The sequence below is a fragment of the Artemia franciscana genome, chromosome 6 (genome assembly GCF_032884065.1).
Source record: "Artemia franciscana chromosome 6, ASM3288406v1, whole genome shotgun sequence".
NCBI lineage: Eukaryota > Metazoa > Arthropoda > Branchiopoda > Anostraca > Artemiidae > Artemia > Artemia franciscana.
In genome coordinates, this window is record NC_088868.1 from 22,288,732 (window position 1) to 22,307,125 (window position 18,394).

The following is an 18,394-nucleotide window of genomic DNA, read 5'->3' on the forward strand; positions in this document are numbered from 1 at the left end:
ATCAACATGACTTTAATATCAGACTAAAATACAGTGGAAATTCTGAAGAATAGAGTTTCTCATTATTGATCGATGCTAAATAGAAAAGTCAACATTTTTTTTTCTTTTTTTTTATATCAAATCCAGAAAGTAACTACATAGAAACGTCCTTACTTATACTAAAAAAAAAAAAAAAAAAAGAAATCCAGTTTCAATCTGGTTCCAAGATAAAATTAAAAAACAGATTGTTTGAAGCATTTTATATATTTGCATTTTCTATTCGGTAATTATTCTCGTTCGAATTTTTTAACTTTTACAATGACAGGGAACAAACTTGAATAAATCAAGGTGCCTTTCTTAAACAAATTAATTTTGTAAGGAGTACCAAATCTTGATAAAAATTGAATACTTGAGTTCAGTGACTTGATTGACTATTTAATTATACATTTACCCTTGAATTTTAATTTTTCAGTTCGGCTTACAGTTTTTCAGTACGGAAATTTACAATTTTTTCAGTACTGGGCACTCTTCAGAAGTTTTTTACTAGCATGCACCCTATCCAAATATACAAAATAATTAGTAAAAATCAAATCATTCAATTTCAGCAGGGTTTTTTTTATATCATCTATATATTGACTCTGTATTCATATACCATCATTTCAACTTTAATTCCAAGTAAAAAATAGGAGGTTTCCTTAGTTGATGTCAGTTTTTTATTTCAAATCTGGCCACGTAGCCCACAAAAACACAAGTTTCTAGGCAAAAACAGCAAAATCTTAGCTGGTATCATGTAGCACACAGATGATCAAAACAGAAAAAACCCTTTAAAGCACCATATACCCATTTCCTTTTAGAATATAAGCGTAAACCGTTTTTCTTTTGCCTACTTTCAGGATAATGTGTACAATATAATTTTGCAATTGTGTACTATATATATATATACATATATATATATATATATATATATATATATATATATATATATATATATATATATATATATATTATTTTATTATTATATGCTTTCTTTTTTTTATAAAAAAATACATTTAGCAGAAAACTGCGGTTTTTATTTTATCTGCCCGTTCTAGCATTACTGTCTAAATGCAAACAAAAAACTCATGGAGCCATCTTTCTTATTCTAAAACAAAATTCCTTCTAAATTTGACATTACATAAGCCAAATAGTAAAACGAAATTGTCACATGTTTTTTTGAAATGATCAACTATACTGAAATATTACATTCCTTTAATATAATTACAACAAAAACCAGAAATGCACATAATCTAAGTATTTGAACTAAAAAATACTACATTGCCTAAAACTGTGAGACATGTTACTCTTACAATTTACAGCTTTTGAGTAGTTTTTTAATGTTTAAAAAAATAATTCCAATGTCGCGTTAAGCTCAATTATACAACTTTATTTTGGTAAATACCGATTGAAGATATTTCAAGAGAAATCTGAGCAATGCATAGGGAATACAGTTATTCTCAGTCATGGCTGGTCTCTTTGCTTAGTAAACATGAAATTAAGGAAGTGATTAAGTGAACTTGAAAACATTGAGATTCAAAATTGAAGTTGGGGTAGCCTTCTGTCTCTCAATTCAGTAGAGACCGTCGATTGTCAAAAACCCTTCAAATAGCACTTATTCATTGGCGGAAATAGAAGGTTAATTATACCAGCTTGTCAATTTGGTCTCTTGGGCGATCTGAAACGATTCTTTCTGGCAAAAAACTTGTAAATATTTCAGGGAGCTGAAAATATTCTATGGGACTGTTCGAAAAACAGGAAAATACATCGAAAAATGGCTGCAATCATCTTACAGGTTATTGTCTTCTGCTCATGATAGCACCAATGTTGTTCTAAAAGCGATATCCTTCAGAGAGTACACTTGTGAAAAGGTCTAGACTTTTTCTAAGATTTCTAAGCAATTAGAGGAAATAGAGCAAAATGCTAGCAAACATTTTGTAGCATCTTCAAGAAGCTACGGCCTGAAATTAAGAGCGGTATCTTCCGCCAATCAATACTTATTAAATCAATAATAATACTTTTTAACTATAAATTTTCAGTTTTAACAGGGGATTTTCGTGTTCCATCAGTTCACTTAATCACGGCCTTAAAAATGCATACAGTGACCACAACAAAGACCTTAGGACCACAAAAATATATTCTCTGCTTCACACGGCTTTTAGCTTCGGGTCTGACTATTTGTGTTCTTATTCCTTAGGATTGCAGCACCCCCTCCCAAGGTATATTACGGTAGAAATATACATAAGGCTTCAATACATAAGGTGCTGCTTTCTGATAGAATACAAAACGAGCATATAATTTCAGAAAAAAAGCAATGAGATAAACACAAAACTAGGACAGAACTTACATTGACAATCAGGGAAGTTGAAAAAGCCATGTTCACACTGGTTGCAAGTTCGGCCAGCAAAATTATGACTGCATTCACATTGACCGGTTGTAAATTCACAAGCTTCTGATACAGACCCTGGACTGTCGCACTCACAAGCTAAAAAAAAGTTGGGAATTAAATAGTTATCGAAACGTTCCAAATAAAGCCAAATAAGATGGTCAGGCCCCTTTCAAAGGTACTTTCATTTTATTGTGAAATAAGCTCTAATAATGAAAATCTTGTTAATTTAAATGAAAAGTTTATGTACTTACCGCAAATTGTTTTGCGGTAAAATTTTATAATTTTGTGAATGTTAATTTTGACTTGTCGATGGATTTTTGTGTGTGCATGACAATAAAAACTAGCAATCGGCTCTGTCCATCGCATGTTTTTTAAATAAAGTAAATTTGAATTTGAATTTAAATTCCTTATAATTGGGAAATAAAGACCTAAATGCGTAGTATGTCTACAAATGCATGACCAATTAATGCCCTGACCGCAGGTCGAGAAGGAGCGTAGGTTGAGCCGGTATTCGTAGTTGGATTTTCTAAAGTTGCATTTGAAAAATATATAATCCGTTTATCACAATAATTTTTAGACGTATCTGAGAAATCTATCGAAGAAATTAGAAACTTCCATCCGCAAAAATGTAGAATTTTGTACTTTTGCAAAAAGAAAGATCATAGATGCTTGTTTCTTTTTTTTTTGTTAGTTTTTCGTTTGTTTTCCCTAGAAGGAGATTCCATCGAACCATAGTCCTAGAATATTGAGAAAAGTCACATTAAAAGTTCTAGTAACCTTTTTAAGGGACCTATAAGGATTGGAGGTCAACTAGACCCCTTCTCCCCCTTTTTTTCTCAGTCATTTTGATAGCCATTTTGTTCAGCATACTTGAAAAACCCAGTAGGTCTACCTTTGCTGATAATAAACCGAGCCGTGTAACAATATTGATATGATTTTATGAGACACGTCGGCCCCAGCTTGGACTACGAAAGGATATATACAAATATCCTAAAAAAAAATTTGAATTCAGAGACAATTACGTCCCATATACAGTGAGTTACTTACTGTAACTCATTGTAGTAACATTACTTACTGTTACATTGATGTGAGTAAGTGAGTAAGTAATGTTACTCACTGTAACATTAGCTTAATGCAAAGTGTTAGAAGGTTCAAATAGAATGCTATATTATGGCGGATTTAAACACAAACATGGGAATTTCAATAGCCTCACCTTAACCAAAATAGCTTATTAAATAGTATTTGCTGTGTCTAAAAATAGCACAAAAGTTACGTACATTTAATTTCCTGTTTTAATTTGTTCTGTACTCGGAAGGCATGTTTATTGTTTCAAGATTTTCCATAGTCTTCAAAATTTCTCCGAAAAAGGGAGAATAATCACGAATTTCACAGACAAGCGACTCTGTTGTGAAGAAGTCTAGTAACAAAGAAAAGCCCTCTACATTAGGAGGTCAGTCAAAGAGTTAATTCATAGATTTTAATTCACTAATATAAAATGTGTGCCTGCTTAGGGAGGCTTCACAACTAATAGCCACAAAAACCTATCCTAACGAGGAAAACATAGAACATTAAAATAATGACAGTCCAAAACTGAGATTATTGCCCGACATCTTTTTCACAAAGGACGGCACCTTTTGACAACTCGTCACCTTAGGTCAGCCACCTGAATCCAACATAGCTGCATAAGCTAGCCTTCGAACAGTGGTGTTCAAAACCAGTTGCAATTCAAGTAGGATTACAATTATATAATTAGATAATATCAAATTAGATTAAAAATAAAGTGATATGAAGAGCAAATTTTTTAAATTCAGGGAAGTCTTGCCCATCTCTGTGAGATTGGGCAAACTTTCGAACCAAAGAGTTCTTTTTCCCTAATATTCTCAAAAAAATGTCATGAAGGCCAGTCCTGAACTGCTTCCATTCCAAAAATATTCAAATTCTAATTCTTATGAGAGCTCATGTCGGCCATTGAGAATTCTCTATCATGTTAGAGAATTTTTGGCCTTACAGCTCAACTCTTCATTTTCTTTTTTGCAAAAAGACCCACTGATAGTGTTAAAAGATCAATTATCTTATCTGAATCTTGGGGCCCTAGCTGGACGCCTTATCATGACTTAGTGCTAACTATTTCCCAAAAGTATTGAACAGCCCATGGGTAAATATGAAGGCTATCTGAAAAGTTTTTGACACTAAGAGGATGCAGTACCTTAAAGCACCACCCTATCTTCATTGTAAACAAGCAATCAACAAAGAATTACCAATAAAAGTAATACTAGATCAATAAAAACAAACAACTGCCGAATCAATTTTCAGTATTTGATATGTCCAGAACTGACAAAGATCGCTCTTGGCCTAACAGAACTGAAACTTTGTATTTTTTGGTGCGTTCACGGCCTAAGTCATAATTGGGGCATTAAAATTTACAAAATTCTGCCTAAGTACTCTAAAAACAGATGGATTCCTTTCAAAGCAACATTGAATTAAATTAAACTGAATTTAATCTTACCAGATAGCATAACAGTTCACATTGTAAATTGACCTTACTAGTGGTCGTGGTCGACTTTTTGAATCTTCTATTAATCAAACGCTGAAAGAAAATAACAAAAAAACTTACGAATACACTCAGGATAGTTATAATATCCTTCAGCACACTGATCGCAAGCTTTGCCGGCATAATTCTCCTTACAGGGACACTGTCCACCTCCAACTTCGCAAACAGGAACTCGTGTTCCATTGATACTGCATTCACATGGTCGGCAGTCTGGATAACCAAAATAGCCAAACGAGCACCGGTCGCAATCAGGCTCTTCAAACTCCTTACGACATTCACACTTCCCAGAACCTTCTGCACAGTTGCCGGTAGAATAGAACACATCACACGCGCAAGCTGGAAGAAAAAGAAGAAATTATTCAGTTTCCAGAACCCATCTACTTCTGTTGAGCATTCTCTCTTTGTGCAACCATTATTCAAGGCGACAAACACTTAGACAGGTTTATTCTGATCACCTGAAGGACCATCAAACTTATTTCCTGATTTCTCGTTTTTCAAGCTGGAGGATTTAAAATATTCGTAAAGGATTTAAGAACCCTGACGAATTCATTCCCTGTCACTGGGAAAAAAATTCATGTTTTCTGACAAAACTGACAGAAAAAAAACACTTTCCTATGGCACTTCCTCTTTTGTCATAGGAAGCACAATAGCACTGCCTAAGTAAAGAACGGTGTCGGCACAATGTGTTATTTTTTTCTGACCAAGGCTTGTGGTATAGAAGAAGTTATTAAATAAACTTCGAAAAGGGCTCATTCGATCGGAAATTGAAAGTTTTAGTGCTCTTTTTAAGAGCCAAAAGTAACTGGAGAGAAACCACTACCCCGCGACCATTATTTCCCCAAACAAATTTAATCAAAATTTTGAGATAGATATTTTGTTCAGCATAACTGAAAAGTCCAGTAATTATGTCTTCGGGGGATGACAACCCCACAGCCCTCGTGGGAAGGGCTATACGTTCTACTCTCAATCCACATGATCAATATCATCATAGCCACTCTTTCCTACTTCGCCGTTGGGACTATCATCATTTCAATTAAAGTTTTGGCCAGCCACATTACTATAATGTGAGTGGTATTTTAGGTCACATTTAGCCATGTATGAAACAACGTTATTCTAATTCAACGATCTCGATCAATTCTCCATAATTTAAAAAGGACATAACTTTAATTTTAAAAGACAACCTTTTTTCTCATGAAATTAGAGATTGATCTTGAAATAAAACTTAAAAAAAAAATCCCAAATTTGAGGGGCCGTTTTACCACCTTCAGCTATTCACGATAAATTTTTACTTGCGGTTCATTGCGTTTAATACGAATTTAAAGTGTTTTTATCTTTACCTTTTTTTTATAAATACCTTGGAAGCGAGCGGGCTTAGTCACCTGTATTTGAAGAGACATATGAAGTTTAATGCGTTCTAATTTCACTGACATTCAACAAAAAAAAATGTAAAAGAAATTAAGAAACCAAAACGAGGGTGATTTTCAGCCAATGGAAAAGAAGCAAAGTAAAGACAAACCTAGATATTTCGGCAAAGACCTCCACCCAGTAGTCTGGTGGACACCCTCACGGGCAAGCTATAGACCCCCACAAAGCAATACAAGTCTTCCAGCACACTATCTCTTGATCAAGAAAAGTCCATAGCCAAACTAACATAAGGAAGAAGCGAAGGAAATTTTAAGCAAATAAAATAAACAAGACGAGAAAACTTACGTTCACAAACATCCGTAGCATTTAAAGGTCTCCCAAAAGGTCTGAAATATCTAGATTTGCATCTGTCACAATTGACTCCTTCAGTGTTGTCACGACAGTTTTGACAAACGCCCCCGCCTTCATAATTACCCTCAATATCAAGGGATCTTCTCTCTCTGTCGATTTCTTCGTCATACTCACACTCGTCAGAGTGTCCAAAACAATTACAAGCTAGAAAAAAGATATAAATAATACTACTGTCAATGCTGAATTTATGAACTTGAATAAACTTCTAAAATCCATGAATAATAAACAAAGCATATCAGTGATAAAGGCTCCAGTCGAGCTTTGCAAAAGGAGAAGAAACACATATTTATAGCTAAACCTCGACTTGCACAAATAGGATAATGCCTATATATGTTTATTCCCATAAACATATGTTATGCCTATATATGTTTGTGACATATGTCATTACAAATCGTAATTACTCCGTCAACTGTATGTTTTCTTTTTCTGGGACACCTTAAGCTCACACAGATACCCTGAAGATCAAGGATGTAGATGCAATCTTGTTTCGGGAAAGCTGCCTTGTTCAGGTTAAAGGGGAGGGTACAGCATTGAAAAAAGCATAAGACATGTTAATTATTAGGAAAAAAGTCATAGTTAATCGAAACCGCCAGAGCATTTAGGCACAGCTTCATCCACAGCACTGTCACAAAGTTGACATTGACATTTAATTAACTTGACATTTAATGTTTGACGTTCAAGCGTTTGACACTTGATTGAGCGTTTGACACAGTGATTTGACATAGCAAATATCTCAATGTTCTACAAGCGTAATTATGAAATAATAATAATAATAATTTATTTATAACCCACTATACAGGAAATGAAGTGGAGTAATACAAGAAAAGAGAAAAAAAATATTTAACATCAACACGAATAAATAAATATTACGCTCAATGCGCTATGGCTACCCGGATAAGAGGGCGGTTAACACCCAAGGTGGCATAAATATTCTCTTGAGGATGACTATTACCCTTCTTCTGAGTAAATTTCTAATGAATAGTGAATGAGCCATGATTAATGGAGGCAATTTTATTTGTGTTAGCCATCTTATGAAATTACAGACTCTATGCAACTGTATTTTTGTTCCAATGCCATTAATAATATTTCTATACTAAATTTAAATAATTGCAAGATTGTCATCTTTTTCTTTAACAATGTCACTGATTTCAACCAAATAATAAAATTTGTTGTCAAGTCTATAGTTAATTTTTTTTTTAAGCAGATCATGGTTGGGTCGGAAGAACGATCGGTATCTATCGGTAGCCCATAGGTATCTGAGAATTTAAAAAAAAGTTCGAGAAAATGTCAAGTGAGGAAGAATCACCATTTGAAGCTTATTCAGGGATTGTAATTGTTATTTCCGCTAAAGCTAATGGTAAGGTTCACTGCAAAAAATGTTTTATGAAAATTTCGAAAAATAGCCTGAGACTCCTGAAAGTAGGGTTGGATGGCGTCGGATCAAAAAAATTACCACATTCGATTAAGTATGGTCAAAAAGCCTTTTTGAAACAATTATAGCTCCGCCTTGAACAAGGAAAGTCAGGTTTTAGCAGGAATTAAATAGAAAAAATTAGTTTTTTTAACTGAAAGTAAGGACCGACATTAAAACTTAAAACGAACAGAAATTACTCCGTATATGAAATGGGTTGTCCCCTCCGCAATCCCTCGCTCTTTACGCTAAAGCTTTTAATTGTTTTAAAAGTAGAATTGTGGCAAAGAGTCAAACTTTAGCGTAAAGAGCGAGGGATTGTACACTTCCCAATAACCATTACTGTATGTAAACACTGGTCAAAGTTTGTAACTTGCAGCCCCTCCCCCAGGGATTTTGGGGAAGTAAGTCATTCGCAAAGACGTAGTTACTATGGTTTTAGACTATGCGGAACAAAATGGCTATCTCAAAATATTGATCCGTAGACTTTTGGGAAAAAATGAGCGTGGGAGGGGGCCTATGTGCCCTTCAATTTTTTGGTCACTTAAAAAGGGCACTAGAACTTTTCATTTCCGTTAGAATGAGCCGTCTTGAAACATTCTAGGACCACTGGGTCGATACGATGACCCCTGGGGAAAAGAAAAAAAAAATAAACGCGCACTCGTGATTTGTCTTTTGGCAAAAAATACGAAATTCTACTTTTTGAGATAGGAGCTTGAAATTTTTGTTATAGGGTTCTCTGATACGCCGAATGCGATGGTGTGATTTTCGTTAAATTTCTATGACTTTTAAGGGGTGTTTCACCCTATTTTCCAAAATAAGGCAAATTTTCTCAGGCTCGTAACTTTTGATCACAAATATTAAATTTGATGAAACTTATATATTTAAAATCAGCATGAAAATCCGATTCTTTTGATGTATATTTTAGCATAAAAATTCCGTTTTTTAGAGTTTCAGTTACAATTGAGCCGGGTTGCTCCTTTACTACAGTTTGTTACCACGAACTGTTTGATTGCACCAATGTCTCTCCTTTTCTTTTTCTTCACCACTGGCACAGCTTAGATATACAATAAAGTTATGAAGACTCGATTTACTTTTGGGACACAGTGCGCGGTAGCGATTCTAGCGGCTGGAGACAGGAAACTCGCAGTCTGAATCTAAAAGTCGGAGCAATTGGACTGAGTCGTGAATAGAATCGTAAGGCTTTGATTCATTGCTTTGTGAAAATTATGCCGGTTGGAAACAAAACAAAATTGCGTTCGCGCCTATCATGTTGTAGTATGATCTACGCGTCGGAGCGCGGGCTTGGAGGAGGCGCCGAGTTCAGAGCTCTGTACCAAAAGCTTCTCATGGGCAAAATAGGAGTCTTTATAACTATATTGTATATCTAAGCTGTGACCACTGGTGAGACACTGAAAAATCATTCTAGGCAGAACATCGTTTGGACACATTCACGTTTTTGTTAAGTCATTGAAGACAGATTATGATAAAAATAACAAACATTACTTAGTAGGAAAACCCGTCCATTTAGCTGTAATATCATTTTCGGCTACAAGGCAAAGAATATTAAAAACTACGTGGTTTAAAAGAACTAACAACTAGCGCCACAGACAAGTGTAACACATCAAATAGAATTGAAAAACAATCTTAAGTTTATTTTATGGGAATCTGAATTTCACTTAAATGTTTAATTTAAGATTTGAAACGTTATTTCCTTTCATAAACATGTTTTTTTTTTCTTAACCTCCAACTAATGTAAAGCAAATAAAAAAATTCAAATAAATGAAAAAACTTCAAATAAATACAATTACTTTTTCTATGTAGATTTTTATAATTATCATGATTTTGCTTATACTTCAGGATGACGTTTTTTTTCATAGACGAACTTGAATTTCCTCTTTTATCAGTTTCCCATTATCTTTTGATTTAATATTTCACACTACGATTTTTCTCTTTTTCCAACTCGTAAATATTTCAAAATAAATTTCGTATAGTTCAACTGTTTGATGATTTAGCAATACTTCAATCTCATTTCGTCTTTTATGACAAAAATCAAACATAAGTTTTATAACGAGAACCGGCACAAGCTAATTCAATTTTTATTGTACTGAAAAGAAAAGCAGCTAGAACCATCGTATCCATTCCATATTGCTAGTAAGCATAGTTACATTAACTAATTAGAAATAAACTTACGTTCGCAGACAAAAGGTTTCCCTGCCTTTGATTGTTTCCATTTCTTTTGAACGAATCCCGGGCAACAATATTCGCATTGAGCACCACAAGTATTGTGCTGGCAGTTACAAAGTAGCTTATATGGCTCCCTAGGATCAGTGACGTCACAAGTACTGGCGTGACCGTTACATACGCACCTGCCACCAATACTAATATCACGGATTGAGTAGAAAAACTAAAAAAAGGAATCAGACATGAAATAGTTGCCGTTCTCTCTTCATCTTTGCTTAGATAATTTTTTTGAATTGCTCTCTATTATCATGTCATGCTCAAAACAGCGACATATCTCTGATGTTACCATAAGCCGTCTTTTAATTCTTTATCTGTTGGTCAAATTGCAAAGAGTCTTCGCTTCTATTGGCCTTGACTGGGATGAAAAATGTAGCTCAAAGTTCAAGGTCTAGTCGGCACAATTGTACTACCCTATACCAAAACAAATCAATTACAGCGAAAGCAATACCCCTCTGAAAATGTTGAAAATCTGAAATAGGACCTTTGACACATAAACTAATGCGCGAGACAAGACAAATGTGAATTTTACATTCAAAGCACGACCTCAAGAAAAGATAAATAAATGACATAATTCAGCCAAGACAGAAATTTTAAGAAAGGGAGGAAACGGTAATCACAAGCTATACATTTATGTCTTTGTTCTTTCAAATGATTGAGTTTTTTATGCAGACTAAATTACTTGAGCAACAATATCAACCGGGCTTACCAATAAGTTCAAGCCCGACTCCCCAGAATAAGTAAAACTATGTAAGAATCCCAGTGTTTGACAACTGAATGGCTAAAGAAAAAGTAAAAACTCCTTTTACACGCCCCCCCTCGACCAAAAAAACAACCTCAATATCATTTTGCATGTATTAAGCAGTAGATTTAACATCCTGTACACGTGAAAGCACTCAGATTCATAACCTAGTGATTTTGAAAGTATGTCCAGTAGAATTCTAGACTTTCTAATAAACACCAAGGTAACAATAGACATACCTTAATTTCTAGACTATTTAATGGTGTAATTAGAATATATGTCTAGGATTCAGTATTTCAAATGAGTGTTCTAAGCAGTATGTACAATATCAAATCATTACTCTACTGGATAACTACTAAACTGAAGATACATACCTAATTACATAACTACCAAACTGAACTTTGCTAATGAACTGAAATGAACTGATAATGAAACTAAAATGAAATTAGGTAACTACTAAACATTACTTGATAGCAAGAAAACTAGAAATACAGACAAATGCTCAATTACAAAGGAGGTGTCGTTAAAGGAACCATATACAAATGGTGTGAAATTTATGTCCAAAGAGGTAAATACCAATAAAAATCCACAATGTTATGTGAAATAATTTACACTATGTTTCTATGAATTTTGATATACAGTTTTTACCCCCCCCCCCCAAAGTTCCTGATTCCAAGAAAAAACTTACTCGTCTAGTAACAGTTGGATCATTTTTTTGAGCGTTCATGAGCTGTCCAAATAGAGTTTTGGCCCTTAGGAAACGAAGTCGAATATTCGTAGCTTTGGTCCATTCTTGGAGGACGCTCGAATTAAAAAAGTCATTTGCTGACGGCCTGTTATTTAGCAGCGATACAACAATCTGAAAAGGAGTAATAAAAATGTTAGAATACAGGTGCTCAAAATTCAAACATATTTACTGGGGAAAACTGGAAGTTTTAGTTAGGTAGACCATATGTAGACCATTGTTTGGAGGTTTCCAGGGTGATGGGGTTATTTTGGACCCGATAAGAGGGTCAGCCACCCCCTTTTTCAAATCTTCCATACCTACATGGATGCAGAAGTCCTGAATTAAACAAAACCTCCTTAATCATGAAAATATGTCATGATCTTGGAAAGCTGATTTCCGTGCCTTTCGGCTGCCTAAAAAATGTTAGTGTCAAAAATACAATGGAATGAAGGAACGTGTTGATTTAGCGTGTGCCTGTCTATGAAGGATAAACAGAAAGAAGGATTTGGTTTCTCGCTAGAATTACTTAATTTAATTGAAATTGCAGATCTTTCACTTTAGAATGAAGAAGTGTTATTTTAGAGTCTTCTAAGATACACAGGAAGGTGAAAATGAATTCATGCCTGAATTTCTTAACCACCCTGGAACGCAGTGTAGTTATTTTGGTGTCAGTGAAGAATAAACAGGAAAGAGGAATTGAATTCGTACCCCCAAAAAAATCATGTCAATGACATCACATTTGTATACATTCAAAGAGCAAAAATTACGTCATTTCATCCCACGGTTGGTCGCACTGTTTTGTATCTAATAATAATAACAATAATAATGATAATTTATTTGTGCCCTATATACATACAAAAGATGTACACAGAGGAGTATGAAAAGAAAACTGAAAACTATAAAAATTACACTTCTAATGAATTTAAGTAGATCATTGTTTTTGTATCTATGAAGTTTGCAAAATTACAAGAGATGTCAAATGACTCCGAACAGCTAAGGAAAAAGCCATGGAAGAAGAAACGATAAAAATAACGTTGAATTGTAAACGAATGTTACACAAAGAGATCTACGGTTAGAAGACAAGGCAAGATTACAACGGAATGAAGGAACGTGTTAGTTAAGGATAAACAGGAATGAGGAGTTAATTTTTAGTACCTGCGACACGTACAAAACTACAGAAGATGACAAATGACACAAAACAGCTAAAGAAAAGGGCATGGCACAAGAAATAACAAAATCCCATTGAATTGCAAACGAAAATGTAACTTAAAAATATAGAATAACGTGATAATTATGCTATTGCGTAATTTAAATATTTCAGAAATTACAATGGAATAAAGGGCACATTATTTTAGCGAATGTAAAGGATAAACAGGAAGGAGGAATTGAATTTACGTTGGAATTTCCAATACGTGATTCAGCTATTCCAGTGGACATAGGCATCGGAACATTCCTGGTTGTTACTGAATTATATACCAGCACAATTAAAGCCAAAATGTAACGACTGGGGAAGCTCAGAATGAAGGATGTTTTCGTATATACGACATCATGTAAAATTACACATGATTTTAAACCAATTCGAACAGCTAAATCAAAAGGCATGGAAAAGTGTCTGACGATGAGGCACAAAAATGAAGCACAACAAGATATGCGGTTAATTGATCTGCGGGTAAGTTTTTTAGACAGTCCATTTCTCTAGAAATAGTAACTTTAAAAATTAAAGTTTATTTATTTCTTGAATCGTCTAAGAAGAATAATGCGAGTTATGGTTTCAGTCAGAAATAAAGAAAAAATGGTAAGGAATATGGTACTGAACTTTACAATCTCTACCGTGGAAATTACCAAGAGTATTCGTTCAAGTTGCGGGAAGCTTGTCTCTCGGAAATTTAGCTTAAACAGGAATATTCTTGCAAAGCTTTACACAGCAGTTGCTCTCCCTCACCTGCTTTATGCATCTCCGCTATGGGACTGGTTCACGCAAACTGACAGAATAAAACTCCGATTTACTGCAAATACCTTAAGTATTTCCTTCGATACCCGCTCTACAACAGAAACACATTCGTTCTAAGATCTCAAAATATGGTGGATCCAATTGCCGCTGTGCCTTCTACTGAAAGAAGTGCAGAAAAAAGGCATTGGAAATATTGTACGAGTTTTTGCCTCTACACCTGATATACGAGTGCGAATAAACAAGTTATTACTTAATTTTGTTCTTTGATGCTGAGTGTTTTTGTTTTTCCTTTTCTTCTTTTTTATTACTCCGCTTTTCTCTTTTTTTGTATGAGCGATATATATATATATATATATATATATATCTATATATATAAAAATAAGTTGTCTGTCTGTGGATGGATGGATGGATGGATCAGGTGACGTCACCTGAAAAAACTGGATCAGGTGACGTCAAAACTGAAAAAACTAAAAAAAGGCAAAAACTACAAAAAAAACTAAAAACTAATAAAAAAAATAAAAAAGCTAAAAAACTAAAAAAACTATAAAGGTAAAAACCAATAAAAAACTAAAAAAAAACTGAAAAAACTAAAAAAAGGCAAAAACTACAAAAAAAAACTAAAAACTAATAAAAAAAGTAAAAAAGCTAAAAAACTAAAAAAACTAAAAAAACTAAAAAAAGGTAAAAAACTAAAAAAAATAAAAAATAAAAAAAAACTAAAAAAAAGGAAAAAACTGAAAAATAAGCTAAAATAAAGGTAAAAACCAATAAAAAACTAAAAAAAAAAAAGGAAAAAACTAATAAATGACGACACTCAAAGAGAAAGCGACCAGGACAAAAGGAATGTTCGATTAGCAATCAACAAAGCACCGGGACACAGGGAGTATAAATGACGACCAGGACATAAGTAAAAAAAAAAAAACTATCTATATATATAAAAATAAGTTGTCTGTGGATCTGTGGATCGTGGATCAGGTGACGTCAAAACTGAAAAAACTAAAAAAAGGCAAAAACTACAAAAAAAACTAAAAACTAATAAAAAAAATAAAAAAGCTAAAAAACTAAAAAAACTAAAAAAAGGCAAAAAAAACTAAAAACTAATAAAAAAGCTAAAAAACTAAAAAAACTAAAAAAAAGGCAAAAACTACAAAAAAACTAAAAACTAATAAAAAAAATAAAAAAGCTAAAAAACTAAAAAAACTAAAAAAACTAAAAAAAGGTAAAAAACTAAAAAAACTAAAAACTATATATATATCTATATATATATAAAAATAAGTTGTCTGTCTGTGTGTCTGTCTGTGGATCAGGTGACGTCATGTTTCTGTGTTGACTGACGTCATGAAATTAGTTGTCGTCATTTTTGCTTTGACGGTGACGTCATTCAAGATATTTAAGACATATATTCACGTAGAAATCTATTAATGTTTAAGTTTACAATGACTGATGAACTTACCATGGCAAAAGCCGATGAAGATGCTCAAAGAGTCTATGCCAAAAAACTTGCTGCTGATAGAGAAAGTCAGAAAAGAAAGCGTGCCGAGGAACTACCAGAGCAACGCGAAAGCAGACTTGCTGCTAAAAGAGAAAGTGAAAAAAGAAGGCGTACCGAGGAATCAAAAGAACAGCAAGGAAACAGGCTTGAGGCTGATAGAGAAAGAAAGAACAGAAAGCGTGCCGAGGAATCAAAAGAACAGCAAGGAAACAGGCTTGAGGCTGATAGAGAAAGAAAGAACAGAAAGCGTGCCGAGGAACTACCAGAGCAACGCAGAAGCAGACTTGCTGCTAAAAGAGAGTGAAAAAAGAAGGCGTGCCGAGGAATTACAAGAACAGCAAGAAATCAGGCTTGCTGCTGATAGAGAAAGTAAGAAAAGAAAGCGTGCCGAGGAATCACAAGAACAGCAAGAAATCAGGCTTGCTGCTGATAGAGAAAGTAAGAAAAGAAAGTCTATTAATGTTTAAGTTTACAATGACTGATGAACTTACCATGGCAAAAGCCGATGAAGATGCTCAAAGAGTCTATGCCAAAAAACTTGCTGCTGATAGAGAAAGTCAGAAAAGAAAGCGTGCCGAGGAACTACCAGAGCAACGCGAAAGCAGACTTGCTGCTAAAAGAGAAAGTGAAAAAAGAAGGCGTGCCGAGGAATCAAAAGAACAGCAAGGAAACAGGCTTGAGGCTGATAGAGAAAGAAAGAACAGAAAGCGTGCCGAGGAATCAAAAGAACAGCAAGGAAACAGGCTTGAGGCTGATAGAGAAAGAAAGAACAGAAAGCGTGCCGAGGAACTACCAGAGCAACGCGGAAGCAGACTTGCTGCTAAAAGAGAAAGTGAAAAAAGAAGGCGTGCGGAGGAATTACAAGAACAGCAAGAAATCAGGCTTGCTGCTGATAGAGAAAGTAAGAAAAGAAAGCGTGCCGAGGAATCACAAGAACAGCAAGAAATCAGGCTTGCTGCTGATAGAGAAAGTAAGAAAAGAAAGCGTGCCGAGGAATCAGAGCAACCTGAAAGTTATCGCCTGGCATTCAGGTACAACCCAGTCGATGATTATAGCTTGAGTAGATGTGTTCAAATCGGGACAATGTCTAAAATTTGTCCCTATTGCAAGGCCTTGAAATTCAATGGTGAAACAATGGGAATGTGTTGCGCCTCAGGAAAAGTTAAACTTCCTCTATTGACTGCACCACCAGAGCCATTGAAGACTTTCCTTACTGGAACTACGTCAGAATCTAAGCGTTTTTTGTCAAAAATCAGAAAATACAACTCATGTTTCCAAATGACGTCGTTTGGAGCCCAAATCGAAAATCCAGATCAATTTATGTCTACTTTCAAAGTAAAAGGGCAAATTTATCATAGAGCAGGGTCCCTTCTACCATTCTCAGGCGAGAATCATAAATTTTTACAATTGTACTTCATCAGTGATAGAAATTATGAATTGAATGCACGTTGCGAAATTTCTCCCAACGTTGAAAGGACAATCGTTTCCCAATTGCAACATCTTTTCCACGAAAATAATAATTTAGCGCGTCTGTTCAAAACAGCCATCGATTTGATGCCTACAGATACGCATAAAATTGTTATTTCCGCTGACAAAACGCCTCCTGGCCAACATGTGCGTAGATACAATGCTCCAACTATCGACGAAGTGGCAATCGTTATGGTCGGTGATCAGTTTTTACCTCGAGATATTATTCTTCATAAGCGAAACGATCAGTTGTTAAGAATTGCTGAAACTCATCGATGCTACGATGCCCTACAATATCCTATCATTTTTTGGGATGGAGCCGACGGCTATCACTTTAATATTAAATTGATGAATCCAGCCACTAACAAAGAAATGAATAAGAAATGCAGTGCAATGCATTATTATTCCTATAGACTAATGATTCGGCAGGATGAAGAAAATTATATTTTAAAATGCCGTGAATTGTTTCACCAATTCGTCGTTGATATGTATGCTAAAATTGAATCAGAACGTTTGCTATATATCCGCCTGAATCAGACCAAGCTCCGCTCTGAACAATACATTCATTTGCGAGATGCAGTTATAAATGACGGTAATACCACAAACGTTGGAAGATTAACAATTTTACCTTCGTCATATGCTGGCAGTCCCCGTCATATGCATGAATATGCTCAAGATGCTATTGCGTATGTTCGTCTCTATGGTCGTCCAGATTTATTTATTACATTTACATGTAATCAATCTTGGGACGAGATACTGCAGCTTTTACTTCAAGGACAATCGGCGGTTCATAGGCATGACATTACGGCCCGTGTCTTCCGGCAAAAGTTGAAATCACTGATAAACTACATTGTAAAACTTGAAGTGTTTGGGTCAGTGCGATGCTGGATGTACTCAGTGGAATGGCAAAAACGAGGTTTGCCACACGCACATATACTAATCTGGCTACATAAAAAAAATTACTTCGAACGAAATTGATGATGTGATTTCCGCTGAAATACCTGATAAAAATGTCGATAAGGGGTTACATGATATTATTGTAAAAAATATGATACATGGACCTTGCGGTGCACTGAACGAAAATTCACCATGCATGGCCAAAGGAAGGTGCACAAAGCAATATCCTCGACTTTTAGTATCAAACACAATTACTGGCAATGATGGTTACCCACAATATAGAAGATCTACTGAAGATGGCGGTAAAACAGCAATAATAAAGAAGCGTAACGGTACCACCATCGAAGTAGATAACCAGTGGGTTGTTCCATATTCCCCATTATTATCAAAAACATTTAATGCACACATAAACGTTGAATACTGTAACTCCGTAAAGGCAATCAAATACATATGTAAATACGTCAACAAAGGCGTATATGGCACATGGCAGTTTTTGGCTTGCAGCCCGAAATCAAAGATTTCGATGAAATCGTACAATATCAGGCTGGAAGATACATAAGCAGTAATGAAGCTGTTTGGCGAATTCTTTCATTTCCGATACATGAACGTAGTCCAGCTGTTGTTCACTTAGCGGTACATTTACAGAATGGTCAACGTGTTTATTTCACGGAAACCAACGTGCAACAAAGAGTCCTGAATCCACCGGATACAACATTAACAGCTTTTTTTTTCGCTTTG

The 18,394-nt window shown here is 34.8% G+C and overlaps 1 protein-coding gene across 1 annotated transcript in view; it reads right to left on the minus strand.

Moving 5' to 3' along the window:
• The window catches only part of LOC136028191 (laminin subunit alpha-like), a 231,253-nt gene that overhangs the window by 182,284 nt on the left and 30,575 nt on the right, over positions 1-18,394 (minus strand). The window contains exons 5-9 of the mRNA XM_065705897.1: positions 11,811-11,981; positions 10,333-10,546; positions 6,663-6,872; positions 5,016-5,288; positions 2,360-2,497 (exon numbers count right to left, since the gene is read on the minus strand). Of these exons, the coding sequence (XP_065561969.1) occupies positions 2,360-2,497; positions 5,016-5,288; positions 6,663-6,872; positions 10,333-10,546; positions 11,811-11,981 (1,006 nt within the window). The remainder of the gene's footprint in view (positions 1-2,359; positions 2,498-5,015; positions 5,289-6,662; positions 6,873-10,332; positions 10,547-11,810; positions 11,982-18,394) is intronic.